At 37.1% G+C, this 27,070-nt stretch overlaps 1 protein-coding gene across 3 annotated transcripts in view; it reads right to left on the bottom strand.

Annotated features, from left to right (window-relative positions):
* The window catches only part of rcan2 (regulator of calcineurin 2), an 82,324-nt gene extending 58,760 nt beyond the window's left edge, over positions 1-23,564 (bottom strand). The window contains exons 1-2 of one of the 3 annotated variants that reach the window (XM_041249729.1): positions 23,439-23,564; positions 21,913-22,130 (exon numbers count right to left, since the gene is read on the bottom strand). In XM_041249729.1, the coding sequence (XP_041105663.1) occupies positions 21,913-22,128 (216 nt within the window). In that variant the 5' untranslated portion in view covers positions 22,129-22,130; positions 23,439-23,564. Of the gene's footprint in view, positions 1-21,912; positions 22,739-23,438 lie in introns of those variants that run through there. The other 2 variants (XM_041249728.1, XM_041249730.1) reach the window with 2 other exon arrangements.
* Positions 23,565-27,070: the final 3,506 nt, after the last annotated feature.

Raw genomic sequence — 27,070 nt, 5'->3', positions numbered from 1 at the left:
TTAAGAAGTACAGTAAAAATAGCATCAATTTCACATAAGAGCAAAATAAGGAATATTGTAAATAATAGCATTTAAGAGCGAGTTTGACTAAGAGCAGTTAAACTTACAGTAAAAATATTTGCTTATACTAGTAATATCCATTTACAATAGATGGATAAGAACGATTTCAAATAAGAGCAATTACAAAAACATGAATATAGGAAATAGTCATAATTAAGAGCAGTCGTACACAACTGTACCTGTACAGCTGTAACTGACCTACTGTACACAAGGTAATTTGCTTAACTAAAATGAGGCACGATCTATAATTTTGTTTTCTAGCTAAATTAAACTATATTTGACTATTCATTTAAATTTTGAAATAATATTCAAACATGAAAAAACAATGTTTGCCCCAGAACTATTTTACTTTAACCTTTTGCAGTGCTTTTCCCAATAGTGCAACAGTAAATGTAAAGTTTATAGCGCTGAATATATGTCCTTGAGTGAACTGCAAAGCTCAAACCCTCATCTTATATACAGTAATATAAAACTACAAATAAAAATTTTTCATAAACTAATACTTGGGTTGGTACTTGGTTATCCTTTTTTTTTGCATGTGGGTAAAAACTGAAAAAAATTAAATTGTGTTAAACAACCACGTGCTTGTGTAAAAATCATGATGTGCCTGTATAAAAATCACCACGTGCTTGTGTTAAAATCATCACGTACTTGTGTTAAAATCATCACATGCTTGTGTGAAAATCATCACGTACTTGTGTTAAAATCATCATGTGCTTGTGTTAAAACCATCACATGCTTGTGTTAAAATCATCACATACTTGTGTTAAAATCATCACGTGCTTGTGTAAAAATCATGATGTGCTTGTGTTAAAATCATCACATGCTTGTGTGAAAATCATCACGTACTTGTGTGAAAATCATCATGTACTTGTGTGAAAATCATCATGTGCTTGTGTAAAAATTGTGATTTGCTTGTGTTAAAATCATCACGTACTTGTGTGAAAATCATCACGTACTTGTGTGAAAATCATCACGTACTTGTGTGAAAATCATCACGTGCTTGTGTAAAAATCATGATGTGCTTGTGTTAAAATCATCACGTACTTGTGTTAAAATCATCACGTGCTTGTGTAAAAATCATGATGTGCTTGTGTAAAAATCATGATGTGCTTGTATAAAAATCATCAGGTGCTTGTGTTAAAATCAACAGGTGCTTGTGTTAAAATCATCAGGTGCATGTGTTAAAATCATCACATGCTTGAGTTAAAGGACAGAAAATCATACTATCACCATTTTTCTAACTATTGATGTGTCACACCATAAAATGTTTCTTTGACAAAAGGAAGACAGTCTTTTTTAATTTATAAGCAATCAGTTTAAACCTATTTTTAAATAGGTTTGCTCAACCTCTTGCCCTATTGCAATGAAAGTACTTCAAAATATGAATACATTTGGATGAATAAGAACACAAAGAAATAAATGCATTGAGGACTGCAATACCACAAAGGCATTAAAAAATCCCAAATGACGTCAAACGAAACCCTGATCTCTCTGCAACACAAATCAATTTTGTTTTAACACTGCTTGACCAAATACTGTCCCCTTTTCCTTTAGATCCAGATTCCTTATCTCTCCCTGTCAGAAAAACAAATTCAGTTAAAGCACAGATATAGAAATAAAATTAAAAGCCACAAAAATACCTTTATCCCACAGTATAGAAATAAAATTTCTGCTAAATCGATTTGTTGAGCTTAATCGTACTTATTTTCGGCAACAGTTACAAATATATGCAAAGCTCAGTCAACATTTTGAATTGGTATGACCCTGTGACAGGATGTCTTGTAGTGCTGTAAAAGCAGACTGAATAAACAGTCCAGCAAGCATGACTTGTAAGTAAATGAAGAGGTTTTATTCATTATTTACAAAAATAATAAAGAACATCTAAGGAATCAGTATGAATGTCGTCCTCAAGGAAAAGAGTCCTTTACCAGACAGTCCTTTGTCTGGAATTAAACTCCCCCATGGTTATTCTGGAACATATAAACATTAAAACCCACACATGTTCTCATGTTTCAAGAACAAACCTTGACTAAGGCAAACCTGATCCTTTATACTCAGAGCCCCGCCCCTGTAGTCAGTGGAACACCAATTCCATTGGGCCAAGTATTCTTAATCTCACATGACTATAGTGACCAGGATCAAAGTACTCTCCTTGCCTTTCCTTCACCAAGATGGCACCCCACTGTAAGGTGACTTGCATCACAGTCACGTGATCCCGGTAAAGGACATCCTAGTTAACTCAGCACCTTCTGCTGCCAGGAGCATCATCACAGACTGAAACTGCCTTAGCTCATCACAGTGAATGACGATAAATCCTTCATTTCACAGTACACCATATTATGTTATTTGTTTATAGCTTGCAAAATGCTTGCATTAAAAGTCCCGGTATTTTGCAACATTTCCTTTACATTGTGGATGCTGTTACTGTGCGGACATCTATATAAGCTACAATGTAGGGTTACCTTTGGAATCGGTTATTAATCTGGACTGTTATTACACCACAGGGCTAAAATTAGATCACAGTATGTGTGGCACAATCCAAATCAGCTAATCAGTTTATTTTATGACAAGGTTAGGCGTAATTCAATAGATTAATGCATTCTATTTCCACTCGCTTGCTTTTCTTTTCTTCTGGCGCCTGTTTTCATTCAATCAATGAAAACAGAATCATTAGGCTATAAGGGATACATCCAAAACACATTTTATATTTATGTACTTTTTTTAATTTGTTTTAGTTTTTTGCTCAAACAAGCTCCAGTTGAAGTCAATGTCAAAAGAATGTCAGAAACTAAGGAATCCAGTGTTTAATTACAGGTCATACTGTCACCATTCAGGTCTGACTAATGATTTAGAATCCTGCAATGGACAGACAATCCTGACCACTGAGGTTTTTTCTGTGTCTAGGAGAATTTCAGTGTCATACCCTTTAAGACTGCAGCATACAATGCAATCCAAGACTCCAGAGGGAAAAGGCCAGTACATCCTTTCTTGTCTACAGACATAATACAGTTCTGACTGAGGTCACACTGGTGTCTCAGAAAAACATATCAAGCAAGGCAGTGGTCAGTACAGTCATAAGCTCTAGCCCCATTGTGACACGGTAGATGAATTCCCTGCTCTGAAAAGGTCACCTCCCACCAGCGGGAGAACATGGGGGACCTATCCATCCAGCAGGTGCTGGCGACCTAGGGGGTTAACATTCTGTAAGAGTCGGCCTGCTAGGAGGCTGGTGGAGGGGAAGAGGTACATCTGGTTCCAAGCCCAGGTAATTGGGTGCTGGGCGGAGCCAAGGTGTACATAAATAAACGTGGTTTCACCTATTCTTTTGAAACCTGACTCTCCATGCCTCATTCTGTGGCCTCCCACATCCGTGCTCTTAGTTATGCCTTGTATGATATACATTACAGTAAGACTGTATAGACTCTAAAAAATAAAACTCAGCTTTTGTGATTTTTATTGCCAAACTGACAGTAGGCTCATGGGTTGTAATGAAAAGACAATCAACCCTACTGAAGATCAAAACTGTGGAAGGTCAAAATAGCAAACGTAGGTATCTCTAACAGCCTGGTTACACAAGGAACTTCTTTTTTGACAAAATGAAAACGTTTGTTGCCTGAACGTTGCCATGTAAATACTGTGGTGAGACGAGAGACAGGCCTGCTGTCAACAAGGTGCCAACATTCTGGCAACTAAATAAAGTAAAACAATCATAATTATTATTATATTTTTTGTTAAGTGAATAAAACTTACAAAGTCAAAACAGTTTATTTTGAATAAAATGGTGTAATTTAAATGAACCTACTGTATGCTATACAACATGTAACTGGCCTACCTATATTCAAAAGCAGAAATCTAATTTTAGGTTTTACTAACAGTATCAGAGAACAGCTCCCCCAAGTCCTGGCATTACCTTTAAAGGGGCAGCTTTATGCATGTGTCTAACGTAGTCCTTGTGCTTTGGATATATATATATAGATCTTCAGCAAAAAAAAAAAAAAAAAAAAATTAAATGCTCTAAATTGTGTGTACACGTTGCCATTTTTTTTTTTAAACATGTGACACTACTCTCAAATGTGATTGGCTAGTATTCAGTTTGTTGCCTTTGTATTGGCAGCAAAATAGAACAGTATCCTGAACTGTGCAATGTGTCGCCAGGCTGTCAACAGCATGTTGACCAGTGTGGTCAACAAGGCAACACGCGGACAACACGCTGCTTGTGTGACCAGGCCTTAACATTGCATGTGAGTCACTTATAAAACTGTACTGTTGGTATGCTGCGATAAAATGATAGTAAAGCGTAGGAAAGCAAAGGCAAATATGGTCAACCTCACTTAAATATGGTAAAGCACTGTACGTAAGAACAGAACAAATACAAGAAACACGCATGCTGGTCTGGTCCTAGCAGCTGATTGATCACAGAACACAGTATTGTAGCAACGAAGTGGCTTGGTAACCCATGCCACACACTCGCTACTCTCCATGTCTGTCTGCATACTGGGTCCTCTGTTCCTAGTCTCTGTATACTGTAAGTGTACTGTATAAGGGCTATTGTGTAACCAAGTATTAATCAGCTTTGTTCAGCTAACATCTGTAGTAGTCAGAACTTTTTGTTAATAATGAATGTGATCTCATCTTGTTTGTTTCCAGTTCTGCTCTGTAAAAATAAACTTTAAGTGAAATGCTATATGTATGAAGACCTGTAGAATGTGTTGGGAGATGTTAGTGACATATTAAATATACATAATCACTGGCTCAATGTAACTGAGCCATTTGCACAGACACATAAACACAATCACACAGTTCATTTAACCCATCACTCAAAAATTGGAAACACAAATCTAAATATAAAACTTAACTGAAGGCATACGACAAGAAAAAGCTTAGAGGAAGTACTAACCCGAGGAATGGCTCGGCAAAACGATAAAGCAAAGATGGAAACTGAACATCAAGTGACAGTAATTGCTCAGATTATTGCATTTACTGAAAATTACATTGCAAGCACAAAGTGGACAGAAAGTTACAGTGTGTTTGAAAGCCGTCTGTAGAGCTACTTATAAAAAGCTAACCTTTGATATTTAAGTGGTAACTGCTATAAAATATAATGCTTGTTTGAAGGCATTTTTACTAATCATGCAATGTTTTTGCTGCTATAACTGATCATTTCCTAGGGCACAAACTATGACAAAAATGCTATACTTTTTAAATTGAAATTCTCTTTAATACTTACATTTTACGGCTTAAGAAAAATTAATTATACAGCTGTGATATGTGGGACTGGTGCCTTTTTGAATGGTGCTTCTGTGGTTCCAGACACGGAAATGAATCCATCATATAGTGTGCAACATTTATTAAACCCTGAATTTTTTTTATAAAAAATACCTTAATTAACTCCTGTTATTTGAAAGGAGTAAATTCCTTGTTAATTTAAGAAAGTGAGACAAAAAAATATAAGTGGTTAGTTAATCTAATTATATTACTTGGTTGTTTTATAACAGTTTTGTAAAATGACCTGGTGTTTTAATCTTTTCAATTAAACACTGGAGTAAACTTTTTTTTTTTTTTTTTTTTTTTTTTTGTGATGTACCGTACTCCATTGTTTTTGTTACTTTATGGACTCTATTTTGATTTACTGGTAATTGTAAAGGCAGTCCATTTCATTGTTAAGAAACAACACAACTGTAGGAGAAGTTACAGTCAAAGCATTTCTTTGTTAGTTTTATACAATTGCATTTCTTTATTGCTTCCTGAAAATCTACCTTGACATTTGCTTCAAATTATGGTCCCATGTGTTTATTGTAGAGAGCTTTGTCATTGCAACAAAGGAAATGGGAACGAATTATGAAGCTGCAAATTTGTATTCTTAGGCCAGCATGGAAAGAATGCAGGCAACAGAAAGAAGCACATGCGAGGGGAGATTAGAATGAAACAGATGTGATACTCACAAAATGCAGTGAATTCAAAGGCTTGCTATTTGGTAATTGGTCATGTTGTCTGTTCTTAAAATGTAATTAACCTCTTGTCCTATTGCATCTGACCTTGCACATCTCAATAATATATTTCAATACAATTGAAAAATCCCATTATGACAATGTGTGGCTACAATGTTCAGGCTTAAGTGTCTACATGGTGTCAATTATATTGACAGAGACATCATTTATTTGATCAGCTGGTTTTCCTCAAGTGAATTATAGATAGTTTTTCAAAAATTGTAATCTGGATAAAAATGGTCCGTAATTTGTAATCCGACATTACTTTTATCTAGATCGTTTTGATCCAGTTTTTCCAGAAAATGTCACTGTTGGATTACATTTATTCAGATTATAAATAATTACGGTTACAAAATCTTTTTTTTTTTTTTTTTTTTTTTTTTTTTAATCACAAAATACAGGTTTACAAAATCTGGATCACTCTTATCCTGATTACAAGGTTTGAAAAAACAGCCCCAAGAGTATTGAGGTGTAAATCCAGTCCTTAATAGTGTAGTACTTTACAGAGAACTGCACTGAGGGCAGCTAAAGGCTGATGATCAGTTTAACCTATGTTTGCCATTACCTGCTGTACAGTCAAATATTTTTAAACTAGCCTGCCATCTAGAGATCATTTTAAGAATAATTCAACAGGAGATGTGTGTATTACACTGTAGTTTAATGAATATACTTGGATATCATTGCCATTAACACTGATTGATAGAAATGGTGATGTCAATCACCATGAATATCAAAACAATTCAACTCCCTCAGGTAGTGTCAGTTTAGTCTCATTTTTAAAGGTCGGAAGCAATCTGCTACAGTATTTGCTTGCAATGAGAGTTCTGTGCCAATTAGTTTCAGCCCCGAAAGATCAGCAGCAAAAGGGCAGAGCTCTTTCTCTTCTTGCAATGCCTCCTACAATATCTGCTTCAGGCATGTTACAGGGAGAAATAGCTCAGAAGCATATAAATTTCATGAATCAAAACTTAAAATATGTTCAATAATAGTCAGAGCAGCTTACTGGTGTCACTAAGAAAACAATTCCTGTGAGCAATACAACACCAATCACAATACTGATACACAATTTAACAGCAGTGTTGCTGCTGTTTACTAGAGAGAGGTAAGGGTTAAGGTACATAACTGACAAAAACATTGACACGAAAACTGCAAATGGATTGCTGATTGCTGTAACTTTTTGGATACAGTATATTGGACTGGCATTAGACAGAAAAAGTTGGCGTTTGATTTCCCTAAGCAAGGCTGAACATGTGATTGGTGTGTCCAGTAATGTAAAGCCAGTGAGACTTAATGTGAAATCTTGTCAAGATCCTCACTTATATAAGTAAGTAACTAGAAGTAAAGGCATGTCGAAAGCATGGTAAATCTCAAGTCTAATGCTGAAACTCTAGGAAATAACAGTAATTATATAGTATAAACATGATGTACATAACAAAAAAAAAAAAAAAAACAAAACACTGAACAACGGAACTGGTTGAAAAAAAACAATTTCAATGTACTAGGATGTGCAACCGAAGGTTTATGATCTGTGCAACTGTACAGGAAAAGCAGTCTGTAATATAACTTTTCTAAGCTTTATTGCTGAGGGGAAGAGGCGGAAACAATCTGTCCCAGCTTTGATACATATTAGAATGTGCTCAGCTGTACTGAACTGGATAGTTATTTATATCTCAATTTTATCAGAAGATTTAAAACTTAATAGGGACTTCTTGCATTTTCCAATCTAGAGGAACAGGATCGTTTCTGCAGACACAGATTTGCAGTGTGTCAGGGATTAGCTTTTGTCTGGAAATGGTACTTAAACATCTTAACCCCTGTGTCACCAGTGGAGTTACTGCACTTTTGATTGAAGACGTTTTTAGTGACTGTGATTTTTACATTGAAGTTCTATTAAAAAATAGAAAATAGAATTAAATAATGCATTGCTTATTTATTTATTTATTTATTTTAGCAAAACTGAAAAGAAAAATATTTCCAGGATTGTTCTACAAATGTCTCAAAGCCCCATCTGTTGTTCCATACCTGTCAGCAGCTGTTTATTCAAAGGGTCAACACTTACTGAAAGAGCACAGTCTTTATTTCAGCTGCATCAGTACCTAAGCATTTATCTGTTCTTAAAGAGAGAGCTCCATTTCCATAATTCTTTTTCATTGCAATGTTTCAAAAGGCACTCCAGTTGATTTGCACTTTACATCAAATTGTATCGACAGGACTTAGCAGCTTAATCATGTACATAATCTCCATTTGTCAGAGAAAATTGCTTCTCACTGTATGGTTGTATGTTTTCTTGTTTTATATATATTTGTCACCAGTGTAAAGACATACTGTATTGTAAAGAAGTTGTAAAGCACTAGTAGTTAAATTATTATTTTAAGATCTGTGTTTTCAACTTTCCAATGAATGTGCTGAGGGCTTGTGTATACCCACCCCCACCAGCCAACCTATCAAATTGCAACTGCAGTTGATTTTGGTGCTTTTTCACAGTTAACAACGCCCTTGCAAGCACACCGAATTGGAATCAAAACTGGAGCATCAGATATTTTAGAGGAGGATTCACTTTATACACAACATATATATAGGAATATTGTATTATAGAAATGCATGTACTATATAAATAATTTTAAACAACTTTATATAAATAACTTGTGGCAATACCTAATTTTACTCTAATTAAGTAACATTCGTTCCACTCCAAGTCTATGTTCATTGCAGTTGAAATATTATTAACATTCAGCAGTGCCGGTTAAAGTGGCAAGCTGCAAATCAAATCAAATATTCTAAGGGTTTATACAGAAGACATGTTATACATTACATATAAATTAGGGTCAATGTGTTAAAAAAATGCAAACTTCAGTAACTAAACAAAAGACAAACAAAATGAAAACGACACTTAATACATCACAGCAACTTGAAAATAAAGTATCTAAATATGAAAAAAAACACTGGGAGAGCCACCGTCAATCTTTCATAATTTATTGTAACTGATTTTTTCTGTCCTTTGCTCAAGATACTAATTGATTTAGCCAATTCCCTTTGGAATGCCAGTATCCAATCTGTTTTAAACGTATCACAGGATTGTCTTTGCTTTGGCTGCCCGTACTGTATCTGGTGTGTAGCATTTCAGCACCTTGGACACTACCTCCCAGTAGTAGGTGTTGAAAATAATAAATCACACAAGTTAAAGATACAGTGAATGCAATAAGAACATAAGAAAGTTTATAAAAGAGAGAAGACTATTTGGCCCATCTTTTCCGCTTGGTTGTTAATAGCTTATTGATCTCAGAATCTCATCAAGCAGCTTCTTGAAGGATCCCAGGGTGTCAGCTTCAATAACATTACTGGGAAGTTGGTTCCAGACTCCCACAATTCTCTGTGTAAAAAATGTGCCTCCTATTTTCTGCTCTGAATGCTCCTTTATCTGATCTCCATTTGTGACCCCTGGTCCTTGTTTCTTTTTTCAGGTCGAAAAAGTCCCTTGGGTCGACATTGTCAATACCTTTAGGATTTTGAATGCTTGAATCAGATCGCCTCGTAGTCTTCTTTGTTCAAGACTGAATAGAAGTTCAGAAAAAGGTCACAGATTTCAAGCTCATAACACACAATTGTCATTTAGAAGACAAAGATATGAAATCAGTGTCTTGTTCTTCTAAAGATAACTGCACTGACATTCATGCTGACTCGCTTCATAACTACATGAAGATATAAGAAAACAAGGTAATATACCATAACCTGCTTAATTTATACCACCAGTGTGTGTGTGTGTGTGTGTGTGTGTGTGTGTGTGTGTGTAGATACCCAACACCACAGTCCTAAAAAATTTGGAACCAAAGACATCACATTTATTATTTATTATTATTATTATTATTATTATTATTATTATTATTATTAATTTGTCATTTATCAGATGCTTTTATCCAAAGCGACTTACAGAGACTAGTGGGTGAACTATATATTAACAACTGCTCCTGCAGGATCACTTACAATAGGACCTCAGCTTTACGTCTCATCCGAAGGACGGAACACCAGCTGGTTAAGGAAGTTGCTAAGGGTTACACACAGCAAGTCAGTGGCTGAGCCGGGATTTGATCTGGTAGCATGCGCTTTTCTTTAACCACTGGACCACCACGCCTCCTTCATATCAACATGTTTCTGTACACTCTTACTTTTGAATTCTTTTTTTTTTTATTTAAAAATCTTTTTTTTTTTTATTTATAATCTCCTATACTGAAGTCAGGACATGGGCCGACTGTGCTGAACATTTCTTTGTGGAACTGCGAACACATATGAATGTTACCCATGAGGCCCAATGGCGATACAGTGTTAAGAGTTTCAACATCCGTACGGAAACAAAAGAAGGTTCAGATTTCAACAAACTGAACAGTTTTGCAGTTTTTCCCGGAGTCATGGTAATTTTCTACACACATTTATCACTTAATATGCCTTCAATGCAGAGTCATTGGATCATGCACAGTTACTGTATTTGTTTGATTTGATTCTCCAGGGTTATGCATATTATTATTTATCTATTATTTAGAACAAAGAGTTTCATTGTAATACAAGGTAAACAAGCAAATACTTAATGAAAGAGAATCAAATAAAAACAATTCTTTAGGGTCACAGTGTGAATAAAAGATGACATCTAATACCATCCTCAAATATGATGCACATTTTGTTCCAATGGTAGACTCACTCCCCACCTTGTAATCTAATATCATGTGATAAGAATAACAGCCTGTAATTGGTTGCTTTGGGGTGTGGGTCACATACAAAGTCATTTTGAGCATGCATGATAATTTCTGAAAAGGTGACAGATTTGATGGCTGGAAAAAACATTGGAAATGCATGTATGATTGATTGTCGGCCAGCAAATAATCTTGCAATATAATGAATTTGCACATTATTTTCTGAAATTGCACTGCAATCCCACATCTTATTATATGGGACACACAACATAACACCTGACGAAATCTACAATAAGAAGACTGAAATAAAATGTCCAAATTGGGGATTTTTTAATCTGTATAGTTTATCTACTGTTTTGTTCTGTATTTTTCTTAAAGAACAAAAGAAAAGTAAATGCAATTTTTAAGTACAGATTCTGCACAATCACTTTAGTTTCTCTGAACCCTTGTTTGTGGCATTGTCAGAATTTTCGCACATACTCTTTTTATATATATATATATATATATATATATATATATATATATATATATATATATATATATATATATATATATATATATTATATATATATGCTCTGAGCACACTCTTAACCTCAGGGGAGACTTTCAAGGAAGACAGAGATGTTTTAAACTCCTGTAAGTGGTTTTGTTTGTGCACTGTGCGTGCAATATGTCCAGACAACTTTTTAATATTCAAGAAAATCACACAGACTAATTTAATTTGCAGTTTTACGAATCAGAATACTGTTAGTACTCTTTCAGTTTATTAAATGCTTTAAAAATTGGATTGGTTGGTTGCGCACACCACCATAAATCCCAAGTAATAAGCAATCTGGGCGATCCAGTGCTTTTACAGCATTAGTACTTCAATACAGTAATACGAATATGGTTATTATAAAGCAATATAGCAATGAAGTTATGCATGCATAATGGTAAAAACGCCCAGCACTAAATTCTAGAATATTCACAATATACACACACACACACACACACACACACACACACACACACACACACACTCTTTTAAGATTAAAACATAACTTATATACCCGATAGCAATGCATTGATATAAAAGAGGTATTAAATTAAAATACCTTGCAGTATATGGAAGTGTAGTGTAGGATATATTGAAAAATAAGAACTGTCTTCAAAAAACACTGCCTTGTGAATACAACCAAACAGCAATCAGTTTTTCAGAAATCCTCAGAGCATGGACCACACAACTTGTAGTTAGCAAGTTGAGCGATACTTGACTGGGGTTTTAGCTTGGTTTTTATAGGATTTTCCTTCCATTGAATACATCAGGAGTCCCAATTAAATCTGATCATCAATCTGCCTTGACAGTTCTTATCTTTGAGTTAATAATATTTTCTAGAAGGATCCGGTCAACTCTGTTTTCAAATGTAACTGAATGTGAGCTCATGGTTCACTATCTTCCACCCCTCCTTTCCCTAAAAATGAGATGAATTGGAGTTCACAGGGTCCTTGCTACCAAATACAATACAAGCATATGTGTACATATGAGAGATGTTTTTAATATGTAACACAAGAGACGCCTGGACCGGTATCTTTTCAGATAATACAAAAAAGCGTACATCCTAATTTTTATAACTAAGCTCTCATTATTTTCTTATAATATATACTCCTGTTGTTTTTAAAGCACCTTCCTTTGGTTATCATTCAAGGTTGATAAATTCCGCTTTCAAGAGCCAACACCGAATCCTGCTTTGAGGTGCCAAAGACTAAGCCTTATCTTTTGACGGTCTAATGCTCTTCCAGAATTATACTGTGTGTCTGAGACAACCATCTACAGAAAAACTGCAGACCCCAAAATTATTTACTTCATGTTCAAACTCTACAGCTTTTTCTGCAAATAATTACCTGTGTTTATTGCTGCAGTAAAATCTTCATATAAACTAAACATGTATATTCTTTGGTTTAATTGTCTAAAATACACTTTTTGTTTAGTTGGAGAAATTTAACTAATTCTTAAATTGATTTAATTAAATGAACATTATTTCAAATGTGTCTTAACAATAAATTTACAATATTGTCAACGCCATGCTTTTACCATGTTCTTTCAACAGTTTAACTTTAAATGGCATTATAAGATGCATTTCTAATAAGGTTACTTCAGTATAACAGTTGCTCCTAGAAATGGTAATATTATTTTACTCTGTTGATCTGTTATGAAGTAATGTAAGCTTTCAATGGAATACTGTATTTACAGTATAATCGTAAATCTCGAAAAACTTTCACGTCTAAATCTTTTGTAGTCATTTTTGTATTACTCTAGTATAAATAAATTTTAATTTAGATTCATATGTTGTTTTTTTCTGACTTTATGTGAACGAAAAGACATACATTTGCCTGTTTTCCCACTGGAAATAGTGATATTTTGAAATATCACTGTCCTGGTCACAAAAGCAAAGTTTGTGGAGAATAATAGCCATTTTCTATACTTTTGAGGCATAAGCAATTAGGAAATAACACTTACTACCCAGGAACAAAAATTGTGTTACATAGTGTTGTCACTGAAGGTATAACATCTATTCACTCAGAGTAAATGCACCATTAAAACATTAAGCACCGCCATCCTTATTCTTCTGTTAATGTGTTCTATAACTTTTGTAACTATATATAAATTAGCAATTAACACTGCAGGAAGGCTAGCACTTGACGGACTGATGGCTCTCCCCAGCGATTTACAAGTGTTTGTTTGAAGACCTATTTATATCACAGCAACTGCCGTGGTCTGCAGTAGCAACACTGCAGGGAGGCAAGCAGTCGACGGACCAAACGCTCTGTAAGTAAATAATATTTAATTTATAAAGTAAATGACTGCCAGTTGAGGTTGTAACGTGAGCGAGTTGTGTTGGTGCAACATCTAGCAACTCGCACAGGACACAGTTGACTGGACTTAGAACTATTTGCAACCAATTGTCTCCAGCACCCAGCTCTCAACCTGCAGGGCATTAAATAAGCGCCAGCTCACCAAAGGGCCAGTAGTCTACACTGTGGTAGTCCACAGGAGGACGGGCCAACTGGCTGCAAAATGTTCTATCCAAGCATCGAACTGAAGTTTCCAACTTTTCTTTATTTTTCTTTTCTCTTTATTATTTAATGCTCATTACCCTCTCCAATAGCCATTTCTACTCCCTTTCCTCTACTGCTCCCCTGACTAACTTTACTATCCCTGTAATCCACTCCTCTCATTCCTGTCCTCTGTCTCCTCGCTGTCACTGCAAATCTAACTCCTCTACCCTCATCTCTGCCTTTGCCTCCCACCTCTCTCTTGACATCTAGCTCTCACTGAAACCTTGATAACACTACCACTCCAGCTGCCTTTTTCTCTCTCGATGTCCTCTCACACTAGCCTCGCCCCTCTGGATGGGGTGGGGGAACAGAACTTCTGCTTTCTCACTCCCTGCACTTTTCTGTACCCTCTCTCTCTGTTACCACCTTTGAGTTTCACGCTATTGAAATCACCTCCCCTTGTCGCCTCCTCCTCATTGTTCTCTACCACCCTCCTGGACTGTCCACTCCCTCCAAATCACCCTCTGCAACTCCTACTATTCTACCCTCTTCTCCTCCTTCTCGCCCCTGTCGGACTCCGATCTCTGCTCCCTGCTCCATGGCCATAAACCCACCACGTATGCTCTGGACCCCCTCCACACCCACCGATTCCAGGCTGCTGCCACTGCTCTACTCCCTTTTATTTCCTCTCTCCTCAACACCCCTCTGCTCTCTGGCTGTTTCCCCTCTGCCTTCAAACAAGCCTGCACCACCGCATTTAAAGAAAACCCTCACTGGATCCCTCATCCCTCCAAAACTAGCGTCCTATCTCCCTCCTTCCATTCCTCTCAAAAACCTTCAAGTGAGGAGTACATCGCCAGCTCTGCTTTCCTGTCAACACATTCCTTGCTTGACCCCCTCCAGTCTGGTTTTCGCCTGGCACTCCACTGAAACTGCTCTGCTCTCTGTAACAAACTCTCTACTCTCTGCTCTGTCCTTATTCTCCTGTCCACCTTGCTGACCTGGGACTCTCCGGTACTGCTCTTGCCTGGTTCTCCTCCTACTTCTCCAAGCACACGTACCGGGTGTCCTGGCGTGGCTCACCCTCTGCCTCTTGCTCTCTTTCGACAGGTGTTCCCCAAGGCTCAGTCCTCTGGGTCCACTCATCTCCTCCCATAGCTTCTCGTATAATTTCTATGTTGACGATGCCCAGATCTTCCTCTCCTTTTCCACCTCTGACACTGACATTTCCTCCTGTATCTCTACCTGTTTCTCGGCCATCTCCTCCTAGATGCACATGCATCAGCTCAAACTCAACCTCTCCAAATTAGACCTCCTTTCTTCCTCCCCCACTACTGATCTCTCTATCTCATATTCCGCTTAAACCCACCACCCTTGATCCCTCCTCATCCACCAAGAACCTTGGTGTCACCCTTGACCCCTCCCTCTGCTACGCTCAGCACATCTCTACTCTGGCATGCTCCTGTCGCTTCTTCCTCAGCAACATATGCAGAATTTGCCCCATCCTCACCGACTACTCCACAGAGCTCCTAGTTCTGGCCCTGGTATTGTCACGCCTCGACTACTGCAACTCCCTCCTGGCCGGCCTTCCTGCCTCTGCTACCCATCTGCTCCAGCTCACCAAAACTCTGCTGCTTACCTTGTCTTTTCCCTTCTTCATACACCGCTGCTCTGCTCTCTGCCCTGGCTCCCTATGGCTACTCGTATCCAATTAAAAACTCTTACACTCACCCTAACTGTCTTGACCTTTCTGCTCCATCCTATCTCCAGACTATCATTTCTCCCTACACTCCCTCTAGCCCCATCCACCTCTTGCAGACTAGCGGTAACCCCTCCCCCCTCCTCCATTTCCTCCGCCTCCAGAGCCCTCTTCTTCTCCACCCTTGCCCCTCAGTGTTGGAACGACCTACCCATGGATATCACGACTGCTCAGTCCCTGACCACCTTCCAGCGCCTTAAGACACACTTGTTCAGACAGTATCTGTAAACATCAACTCTTGACCATATTGGACTAATGTAGCCAATTCTACCAGTACTTGCATCAACTTGTACCTGCACTGAACTGCTCCATACCTTGCCGCACTCAACTACTGCACCTAACTATAACTACTTATTGTATCTTGTATTTGATTTTACTCTTATAGGTAACCGTACTCACGTTTTTTGTAATTGCTCTTATTTCAAATCATTCTCATCCATTTATCATACTTACTATGTGTTCTTACTGGACTTTACTCATATAAGCAAATATTTACTATTAAGTTTTAATTGCTCTTACGTATAATTTACTGTATTCTTTATTTTGCTCTTACTTGAACTTGATATTCTGTAATGTGATATTTTATACTGTGATAACTTGTAATGTGCTATTTAATAATGCAATACTTTGTACTGTGATATTTTATAATGCGATACTTTGTACTGTGATATTTTGTAACAACTAAGTCACCATGGATATCGGCATCTGCTAAGAAATCAATAATTAACCAGTTAACAGTATTTAATAGATGTACAAATTATACTTTCATACTTTTTCATGATGTTTATTCGTTCTAAACAGTTCAAATTGCAAGTTCTAACATTCAAGAGCTGCTCGTCAGTTTCTGTTAAGAGTTATCTAGTGAACACCTACTCTACACTTCCAGCAATGCAAAAAGAAACTTAATTCACAGCTGGAATCCACTAGAGGGCGCGGGCGCTTACCAACGTGATTTAGCATATTGCTAGCAACTAGAACTGACATCAGCACACATTTCAGAAAAAATATGATTGCAAACATCATAAAAAGGTAAGTAAAGGAAATCTGAAAATTTATTTTGAAGATCTTTACTCTAAACTACACATGGGAATTATCAACTGTCCTTTAAATCACCTCATAGGAGGAATAGGTCAGCTGCTCACAGCAAAACCACCAACCACGTGCAAAACCAGGACCTGACGCTTCTGTTAGGAAATAAAAAGGAGCTGACCTTCATTTGGAAACCATGCTGAACCTCTAGAGTAGGCTTCTAATCCACTGGCTTGCTATAACATTAATGCTGGAGTTAATCCCGGGAGCAGCTGCGAGTCTCAATGCATTACTGCAGCTTTCTGCAAACACCCAGAAGAATATTTCCATATACTAATATATTTGTTAAAGTAAACATTTCTGTAATGAAAGTTACAATGGTGAAGCCTGTCTGAAATACTGGTTAGAGCATACAGGCAATTACAGGAGCATTCGGACTATGAACACAATTTGATAAACGGACAGCCTTATCAATGGAAAGAAACAGACACCCTTAAAAGGGGAGGAAAGTGGGCAGCGAGACAAAGGTAACATTAAGAGTACCAGGAACCTGAAAATGAAACACAGATTCCATTGACCCTTCTGAGCAAAGATATCATCAGATATGGAGATTTTCCACACTACTTAGACATGCTTGCTATTATTAGACTTAAAAAATACACTAGATAGGAATGATTCACCACCTAGAGCTTTCAGTGATGTAATGTTGTTACAGTCTGTCAAATGGTTATTGTGAATAACTGTAACAGTATCATACTTAGCAGTCTGTATCCCAGCTCAGTCAATTCTACACTATTCTGAATACACCTCAAAAGGCTTGGATAACTTAAGAATACCTAACCTGCAGGGCATGAATAGTGGATGGCCCACAAAAAGAAACAAAAAAAAAAAAAATGAAATTTTGAAAACAATCTGCATATTGTCAAACTTGCAGCACAGCTGCTGCACAAACAATATGTTGAACTGACAGACGCCTGACAGAAAAAAAATATAATCGGTGTACAGCCAATAAACACCGGAAAAAACGCTAGAAATGGTTACTCAATTCACGTTGACTTCACCCCTTTCCCATTATAAAAAAAAAACCCTGCTACAAAAAACAAAAATAAACACTTCCCAGTGCAGTTGGGCAATGTCCCAGGTCCTGACTTGTATCTATTACTGATTCGTTCTCAATATTTTAAACCCACCCCAACTACTGAGTGGCAGCAAATTCCTACATTTCTATTGGAGACAATGCATAGAAGGCTTGTTCGCGGGATTTAAAGCTATATTACAGTTAGATAGAATAAAACAGAATTGCAAATTGTGGCGAAATGTAAAAATGCTCAAACACATAAAAACCCCAGAAGAATGTGCCCGTGACCATAAGGATTTTGTTGTGGAAGACAGCAAAGCAAAGAAGGTACAACTTAAGTGTGCAAGTATTGTTGAGTTACTGTACACACTGCAATAGAAAAAAAAGCCCAAGAATTTTGGGAAGTAACAATAATTTCATACAGTATATAAAAAGTGAAAAAAAAACAATTTATAAAGCCCCGTTTATGATAAGGGGGTGGGCTCTTCTACTCCAAGTTGAGATTTTGTATTCAGATACAGCATGCTCTTAGCATGACTTGGTACAGGTTAAGGTGATGAATAGTACAGCACAAACTGATTATTCGACTAAGCAAATGAGCTCTCCACAGAAATCAGGGGCTGACCAGCAGCTGAGTGTCAATGATGTTGAGCGGGCTAGTTTTCCATTCAGAGTTAAACAAGTGAAGAAACAGCTCTTTGGATTTGTGCTGACTGCTGCTTTTCTTAGAGTATTTGGAGAACGGCAATCCACACAAACCCAAGCAGCCGTTTCTTCACTTGTTTCACTCTGAATGGCAAATTAACCCAATCCAGACCAGTGAATAAATGGTTTGTGCAACATGTTGTTTTAAAATAAAAAGGTTATTTAGAAGTTAGTGTTCTTTTTTCCTTCGTGCATTCGTCAGTATACATAATTATTGCGATTCCAAACTCTGTTGTAGATTTCAACAAAGATGTTTTACACAATACAGTCGAACAGTTGGGTATTCTATTGTCCCTAAGCACAGGTCATAACAGAATCAAAAAGACAATACAATGTTGTAGTTAATATAGACTTAACCTTATGACATCACTTTCTCCTTTAACTTTTTCCTTAGATTTGTTACACAAATCTCTTATCAGCCCTTGAAGTATCTGGCTCTATCCAGATCCCCCTAAATGGGCTAGCTTTTATGACCCCCTCATAAACCAACTCTACTTTCTAAGCAAAGCCTGTGTATATCTATCTTATTATTTGGGAAGGTGTTTATCAATAGGTTTGTACCTCTGATACAAAACAGTGGTCTTCCCAAATGGCAAATATATTTAATGTCAGGGCTGGACATCAAAGGATTTGTTTTTACAACATTGTCCTGTTGATCAGTATTTTGTTCTAAAGACAAAAGCCAGGATACAATCAGCTTTCCAGGTTCTAACGAGAATTCAGGAGACAAAGATGTTAACCAGATCCCTAGTCTCATTAGAAATGTAACCAGAACCAGAATGAGTTGTATTCTAAGACCTAACAATTCATTTATCTCTAAATAAAATGTTCCAACACAGCACTAGCGATGAACCCAAAATCTTGTGTTGTCTTATGGGGAAATCTTTTATGGCACCTTTTCCATATTGAGTTGACTCAGCACAGATTATATTTTTTAGCCATGAATTCCTGAAACCGACTAAGGTATATATTTGTAACAGTCTGATAATTAACGACGGGATACAAAAAGAAAAAGAAAAGAAAAAGACTAAGATGCAGCATGCTTACTGATAATACCTGTATCAAATATTATCAGTGCAATCATGGTACAGTGCTACAATAACTGACACATGCCAATCACAGGGGTACTGTGGTATAATTGATATGCTTATAAAACTCCCCAGCACTGTCCTCCTCCATACCAGGACCCTCAACCCTCTCAGTGTCTATTAGTGACACTGAGGACAGGCTCTAGCGCTTCTAATCATCAGTGTCTCATGTGAAGTGTTACTGGTTTCCAAGCCAGAAAAAAACTACCAAATCATTTTCAACAAGCAATACATAAACCTCTTTAAACAGTTTTGGACATGTTGCTTTACAATACTGTCACAAAACATGCTGGGGGAAAGTGTAGAGTAGTATAAATCTTTTAGCATTTGTTAAAAATCAAAAAAAGTACAACATTCTTGAGAGATTACACTCAATTTACAAAAAAACATACACTTTACTTCACAAGAATGTAACAGTTATTACTGGTACACTGGTATGTGTTCTGTCATCTTTTGCACAATACTAATAACTACAGCAGGGATAGGGTCAATTATTTTTAAAGGAATTCCTTTGAAGGACTTGAAATTGGAATTGGAATTGGAATTGGAATTGGAATTGGAATTGGGAACTGATTTTGAAAAGGAATTGGAAATAGAATTGGAATATAAGAACGGCAGGTGGAAATGACTGATCGTATTTTGAGTCACTGGCACAGAGATGTTTCACTTTTTTATCATTGGGATTTACAAAGCACAGAAACAAAGCACACTGCAATTATAAGTAGAAATTCTATACATCAGCAGTACTAGATAGAGTATGAGAGAACATCTGGAATCAATTCCTCTCTATATATAGAATAGAAGGAGATTCAGTGAGTTACAGGAAAATAATTCCATCTAGGGTCTCTGTGACGTCATAAATTACGAGACCGAAGGTCAAATAATTTATAAACTGTCAGAGACCGGAGATAGAATTGTTTTCCTGTAACTCACTGAAGAGGGCTATCTATTATCCTATATATAGAGAGGAATTGATTCCTGATGTTCTCTCATGTATCTTTTTTACAGATGTTAGAAACAATAAAGCGTAAATAGTTGTTTGCTGAAACCAAAAATCATTTGTGCAATAAAATGAAACTGGAATCTGCAACTTTCATCATGTAAAGTTAGTGTCACAAACGAAAGTGCAGTGACAAACGTAGACATTTCTCATAGTCAAACCAGCCTTTCTCATAATGCACAGCAGCCTTTCACGACAAGTGTTGATTGGGTACGGTTACAGTACCTAGCTGAAAGTTGACATCCTCTTAGGAAGTTTGGCACGTGTGACTAAGTGCTATGGTAGGCCACAAGTCCATAAGCAAATATTGTCATACTCAGTATGCAACTAAATTCCACTTTCCCCGCAACCTGCTTTAACAGACACAGATGCCAGTGAAACTTTCTTGGAGGAATTTGCTGCTAAAAATAGTACAATGCCACATGATTCAGCTCATGAATTGTGAGGCAACTGTCAGTGAGTTTGGAGGTGAAGTGCTACAATAAACCAAATGCATAGTAATTACCACCCAGACTGTTTTACTCAATGTCAGGCAGGGGGCAGAAGCAGTCAAATGGACTTTATGTATGCACTCACTAAACCTGTGTGTTTTTAGTTTTATCAGGGTACAAGGTCTCCCTCAAGTATGCAGAGTTTGACCCCAGTTCCTGCATGCAGCTGCCTGTCCTTCCTTCCTTCCTGGGAAAGGACCCACAGTGCCAAGAAAAACAGCCCACTAAAACATCAACAGCAGCAACACTGAAGGTTCAAAAGAACATGAAGGGTGAAGGATTGATACCTAAACATTTCCCATGACCAAAACAACTCAAATAGCAGACTATGTTGTGCTTTCTGATATTATAACTATGGTGTACAAGCTAGTGAGTTCCCAAGGCCTTTGAAGTGGAGTATTTTTTGGCTGATGTGTCTGCATATCTTTTAAGACACTCAAATATTTCATCATTTTAAAATAGGTAGCTCAAAATAATAAGTGTGTATTACCCAACCTTTGTATGTCACAGTGCTAACAGAGGCTGTTTATACTGTAACATACAAAGGTTGTCATAATGTCATACATTGTTGCATTATGTGGAACTAACTGCATACCGCACCCAGCTTAGACATGAACCTGTAACTTTAAGAAGATCCAAAAAAAGGTTGGATGTCTCACCCCTGTGGTTAAAAATGATAGGTTCATTACATAGACTTCTACACTGAGAAACAAAATCCATTTTAAGAACTTGTCAATTTTTAAGAACTAAGAACATTATCACAGGATAATGACTGCTCTATCTACTCTTGACCTGATTGGCTGAGACAATCTGTGACGTTTATAATCTCCACTAGAGAATAATAAAATCTAAACCGAGAAAGGTCAAATAAATTTGTTTCAAATTTCAATGAACATTTTACATAAATTCTATATACACTATCGCATAATGAATCAAGCCAGCTGCTTTTATTCAGCTAGAAGCAAACCCAGAATAAGCCAGCCATGTATCTTACCTTCCCATTCTTTTCTTCAAACACGGACTGGTGGACATTGCATCCGAACAGTGAAGCAGGCAGGTCATTGAAATCAATGATCTGGTGGAAGTCGGCTCCTAGTGCATACTGTCTGTCTGTGTGCTGGGGAATGAAGACCTGACCTCCTTCCAAAAGGCGAAAGTCTCGATAAAAACTGGCATCTCTCATTCCTCTGAAAAAAGGCTCTCCTTTCATTCCTGAAAAAAAAAACTTACAGCATAAAAATTAATTTTGCACGAATCAGAATCTAACAGCAGTGAATCACGCAACACATGTAGCCCGTTCGATAGAGGAGTGTTAAACTATCCACAGACCTGGCTGAAGTTTAGTTACACTACAACATGTACCAAGAAATGTTCATGACAATGACAGGGAGACCAGGGACCAGGTGTCTCACAAGAAGTGAGAAAAAAGTTGGTCATCACTTTTTGTTTTGGAGAGACCATTCTGTCTTTAAATCAAAGGGGATTCAGGCTCCATCAAGTGCCCTACAGAATACAGAATGTGCAATGTTCCGTTTATTTTCTGAATGCAAGAGTTCATATTAAGAGCCATTGTCGGGAGGAAATCGTCCCGACACACCTGAAAAGCAGCCTTGTCAGGATCTACTTCCACTAAGATGATACAATATTAAAGTGAGTATTAAAGTGAGTGTAGGATTAGAGGGTTAGTCTCAAGCAAAGCAGAGTGATCTGTGTGCCAAAATGAACTAAGAGAGAATTTCACGCACATCCTCACACTGCAGCAGTAATCGTTCACAACATGCCTAAATTGCAAGTGGCATGTCACGATCACCGACGTACTGTCAGCTATGAAAATGCTCTGCGTTATTTTAAGATCATTACATCGAGACCTGCACTGCACACACACAGTATAGACAGACAGTCAGACAGAGAGGCAATCAAGGACTCTTGGTTAACGCCTCTACTTACACACCAGATTGATAAATTACTACCCTCAAAGAGGAATGAGTTCAGATTTAATCATTTAACCTCTGCATGAACAAGACATATACAAGACTAAAGCTAAGCAGAATGATTACTATGAACACAGTGTGGCATGTGGGTAAAGCCCACAGCACACAGAGCGACTCATCTTATCTCAATTGGCCATAAACAGTCTGGATGAATCGTTGCAGTGAGCATGCACTTAAAACCAAGATTATCCAGATTTCAGTAGGGATGTCTTCAGATTTGAAGATTGAACAATCTTTTTCAGTCACAGTTTTGTTCAGATATGATCAGTCTGTGGGGCAGTTGACGACCAAAACTGACTGAGGCCGACTAGTCATAAGGGTGTCAACCAATGGCGAAGCAGGTTTAAGTGACGTATATTGTCACGTGACTTGTCATACAAGATGGCAGAATATTGACAGTGTTAATTGCTGAGGTAAAAATAAATTAGTATTGAATTTCTGTGTGTGTCCCAAATTTATCAATACTAATTATGTACACATGTGAATAGTTTTTTGGCGTTTACTAATCAAAGGTAAACTATCAATTTACCTTTTTACTATCAATCTACTGGCAGCCTACATTTTCTTACAGCGTTAAAACAGAAGCAACCAGTGCGGCGATCTCCAATAGCTCCCGAATCACAAGCCCCTAGATCTACACGCTGAGAAAAAAAAACAAAACAAAAAACCCCACCAAAATCAAATAAAAATCAACAGGTTGGACTTTATTTACCACAGGCTAAAGTGTAATAAATAAACTATACAAAAAGTCAAACACTCCCCGAAACGTTTGCACGGTGTAAATGGTCAATAGCTAAATGAATAGAGTAAGCGCTTATTTTTGGTTGAATCGCAGCGCTTTCTCTGCCGTCTAATCAGCATAGTCTAATTCTGTTTTAACAGTGTGCGACACCCAGTCAGGAAAAACTCAATTGTTACGTCAACCCCTAACTGAGCACAACTGATCGCGGAAACTGTGCAAACTCAGATGAGAGGAGTCGGGATGGATCGAGTCGAGCTGGGTGCTGCGGGTTTATAAGATGTCTGAGTGGATCTATCCAGACCCAGTTTTAGACTAGGGTCCCAGACTAGGACTGACAGGTTATGTATCTGAATTGACCCAGTCCTGTTCAGTATGAGTATGTTCATATGTCATTATTATTATTTCTAAAAACCAACAGTATACTACTGTAGGAAGGTAGAAATTACAGTAGGAATCGACCCATTAAAGACACTGGATTACAAAAGTTACTATTTTGTGAGCATACTAAAAAGTAGGGATGTTTTTTTTGTTTTGTTCTGTTTTTCTTAAAGTGTCTTTCTTTGCTGAGCTGTTTCCAACGATCTTACAACTGAGAAATACACGTACTACATTTATGAAAATATATTTTTTTAATTTATTATTTTTAATTTATATTGCAGAAAAATCTTTAAAATCACCTATTGGATATCTTAAAACTGTACCTATGAAAAGAAATGTGACTTTCAAAGTTAAAACAAACCCTGAAAAAATACACTTACACAATTACTGTGGATGTTTTTATCAAAATGTTTTTCGAAATAGTTTTATCTAAAATATTATTATAATATATTATTATTATTAAGATTATTAATAATATTATTATTAGTATTATAGTAGCGCTTTAAATGGACGATTAATTTTTGTTTTACTGAACCTTTTAAAAAATTGACCAACTTGAAACATTTACGAAGAGAGCCAAAAGTAGGGCATCTCGTTTTCAGTGGTATACAAACATCACCATAAACAGCTGTGCAATTTGTTCATGCAACAATTTAACCACGCATTATATATATATATATATATATATATATATATATATATATATATATTATATATTATATATATATACTATAGATATTGACTTGTCGTCTCCTTCTTCGAAAGGCTTTCCGGTCTCCCGTTTTATTCGTTCTTTTTTCAAACTGTCTGCTACTGGGTTGCACTAAAACAGTCTCTCACCTTCTTCCGTGAATCAACCTTGTATTCCAGCTGTGCCTCGCTAATCCCCTGACGTTGATGTAACAGGCAGGTTGAATAACCAATTGCCTGCCAGCAGCAACAGTCCACTTGATATTTACACCGTCGAGTATTGAAATGCAGTTATGTCCTTGGGAAGGGACGGTGTAAATCGAGTGGAATAAAGGGATATGTTTCTAAAAGAAGCAACATAGCGGACAGCTGGTCGAATTGCTTAGCAGAGGTTGTTTTGCAGCGGGTAGTCTACATTTCCAGACAGAATGGAAAGTTATTTGCCCATTAAGACGTTGGTTAATCGGAAGGAACTATATCAAAGGCAAACGGCTGGTTTTACAGATCCTGTTTAGGTCTAAATTGTACTACTCAAAATGTTCCAATGATCGCTGAATAAACCGTTCTTGTTATTTATAGTTACAACAAGCGTATTTGATGATGGTTGTTTTGGAAAATAAACTGGTCCGAGTTAAGACAAACTGGTACTCGTGAAAACAGTTTTTAAAAAGTACTTTGTGTTCAAATTACTTTAGATTTATACACAAGAATATCAATTTATCTGGCATCTGTTTAATCTTTAAACTCAATACTACATCAAAAACAAACAAAAAAAAACACAAAATCAATAGCACAGGGCTAAGTACTGAACTATTTATTTATTTATTGCATTTATATAGCGCTTTTTATACAAAAGTATCGCAAAGCACTGCATGGTAAATAGCTGAAAAAAAAGAACAAACCACAATACATTTGTATAGCATGTTACACATACACATGCCATAATCAAACCATTTAAATAATATTTAGCAGTATACTCAAAATACAAAAGCAGCAATTTTAAAGTTACATTAAAACCCACTATTTCATAAATCTTTTATAGTCTTGACTTAAAAACTGTAACGTCCCAGCTTCCATGACAAACGAAGGCAGAGCATTCCATAATTTAGGAGCTATGCAGGAAATAGCCCTACCTCCCGTGTTGCTTTTATTGACCCTAGCAATAACTAGCACCCCCGCATCCTGTAATCTTGGTGTGCGGTTTTGAAGATACGGGGCCAGTAACTCCTGCAAATAACTAGGTGTTAATTCATTTAGGGCTTTGTAAGTTAACAGCAACATCTTAAAATCATTTCTATGTTGCACAGAGAGCCAGTGTAAAGAGGCCAAAACAGGGTAACATGTTCACTTTCTGGTTTTAGTCGGAATTCTAGCGGCGGTGCTCAGAACAAGCTACAAGCGGGATACCACACGCTTTGGGACACCAGAAAAAAATGCATTGCATTAATTAATTCTAAATGAAACAAAGGCATGCATTAGTCTCTCGGCATCAGATACAGAAATAATTGTTCTAAGTTTGGCTATGCACAACACACGTTTGTCTAAATGGACAGTCCCCATCCAAGTGTTATCCTTAATGTTCTGTACACCACAGGGTAAATCAAAAAGGGTATCCCTTGGATCATTTTTGTGTCACTGCACCTTTGTTTATACAGTGGCATTCACGTGCTAGCATCCCAGGGCCTTTTACAAAAATAAACAAACAAACAAAAGCAAACCAAAAGAGCTCCAAAGTGCTCTCGAGTGAAAGGCCAAGTCAAAGAGAAATGTTTAGAGAAGCTTAGATTTAAAAATACTAATAGACTCAATGTTACAGATACAATTTGGAAGTCAGTTCCAAAAGGAAGCAGCTCACAAACAAAAAGCCCTTGAAACATGTTTTTAAACAAGTTTATGGAATCACCAAGAAGCCACCATTTGTTGATCTCAGAGTATGAGTCGGTTTATAGAGAAAGCAACTTATGCAAATAGGCAGGGCAGGAACCATGAACCATGAAATCAATGCACTACTTCATAGGAAGCCAATGTGGACAGGAACTGTGGCAAATAGACAGTGTGTGTAAGTATCCTTTCTGCAGCATTTTGTGTTAGTTGCAACATATCCAATTATGCCCCTGTGATGTGTCCTTTCTGAGTCACCCTGTAATGAGTCAGTTTCATTTCCAGCAGAGAGGACAGCAGATCTGACAGATCTATCCCAAGATTGATAGTCAGTGCTCTGGTGCTTCTGTAATGTCTGCACAGATGATGGTGTTTCATACGAAACAGTCTGAGAATGACACATTCTGGAGAACACACTGCCCATTGTGTCCATACACCCTAAGGTTATTGCTATGGCAGATGTTACCATT

This window comes from Polyodon spathula, chromosome 5 (assembly GCF_017654505.1).
Source record: "Polyodon spathula isolate WHYD16114869_AA chromosome 5, ASM1765450v1, whole genome shotgun sequence".
Lineage (NCBI taxonomy): Eukaryota > Metazoa > Chordata > Actinopteri > Acipenseriformes > Polyodontidae > Polyodon > Polyodon spathula.
Note: the sequence above shows the minus strand (reverse complement) of the source record. Positions and strands in the feature narration are given on the sequence as shown.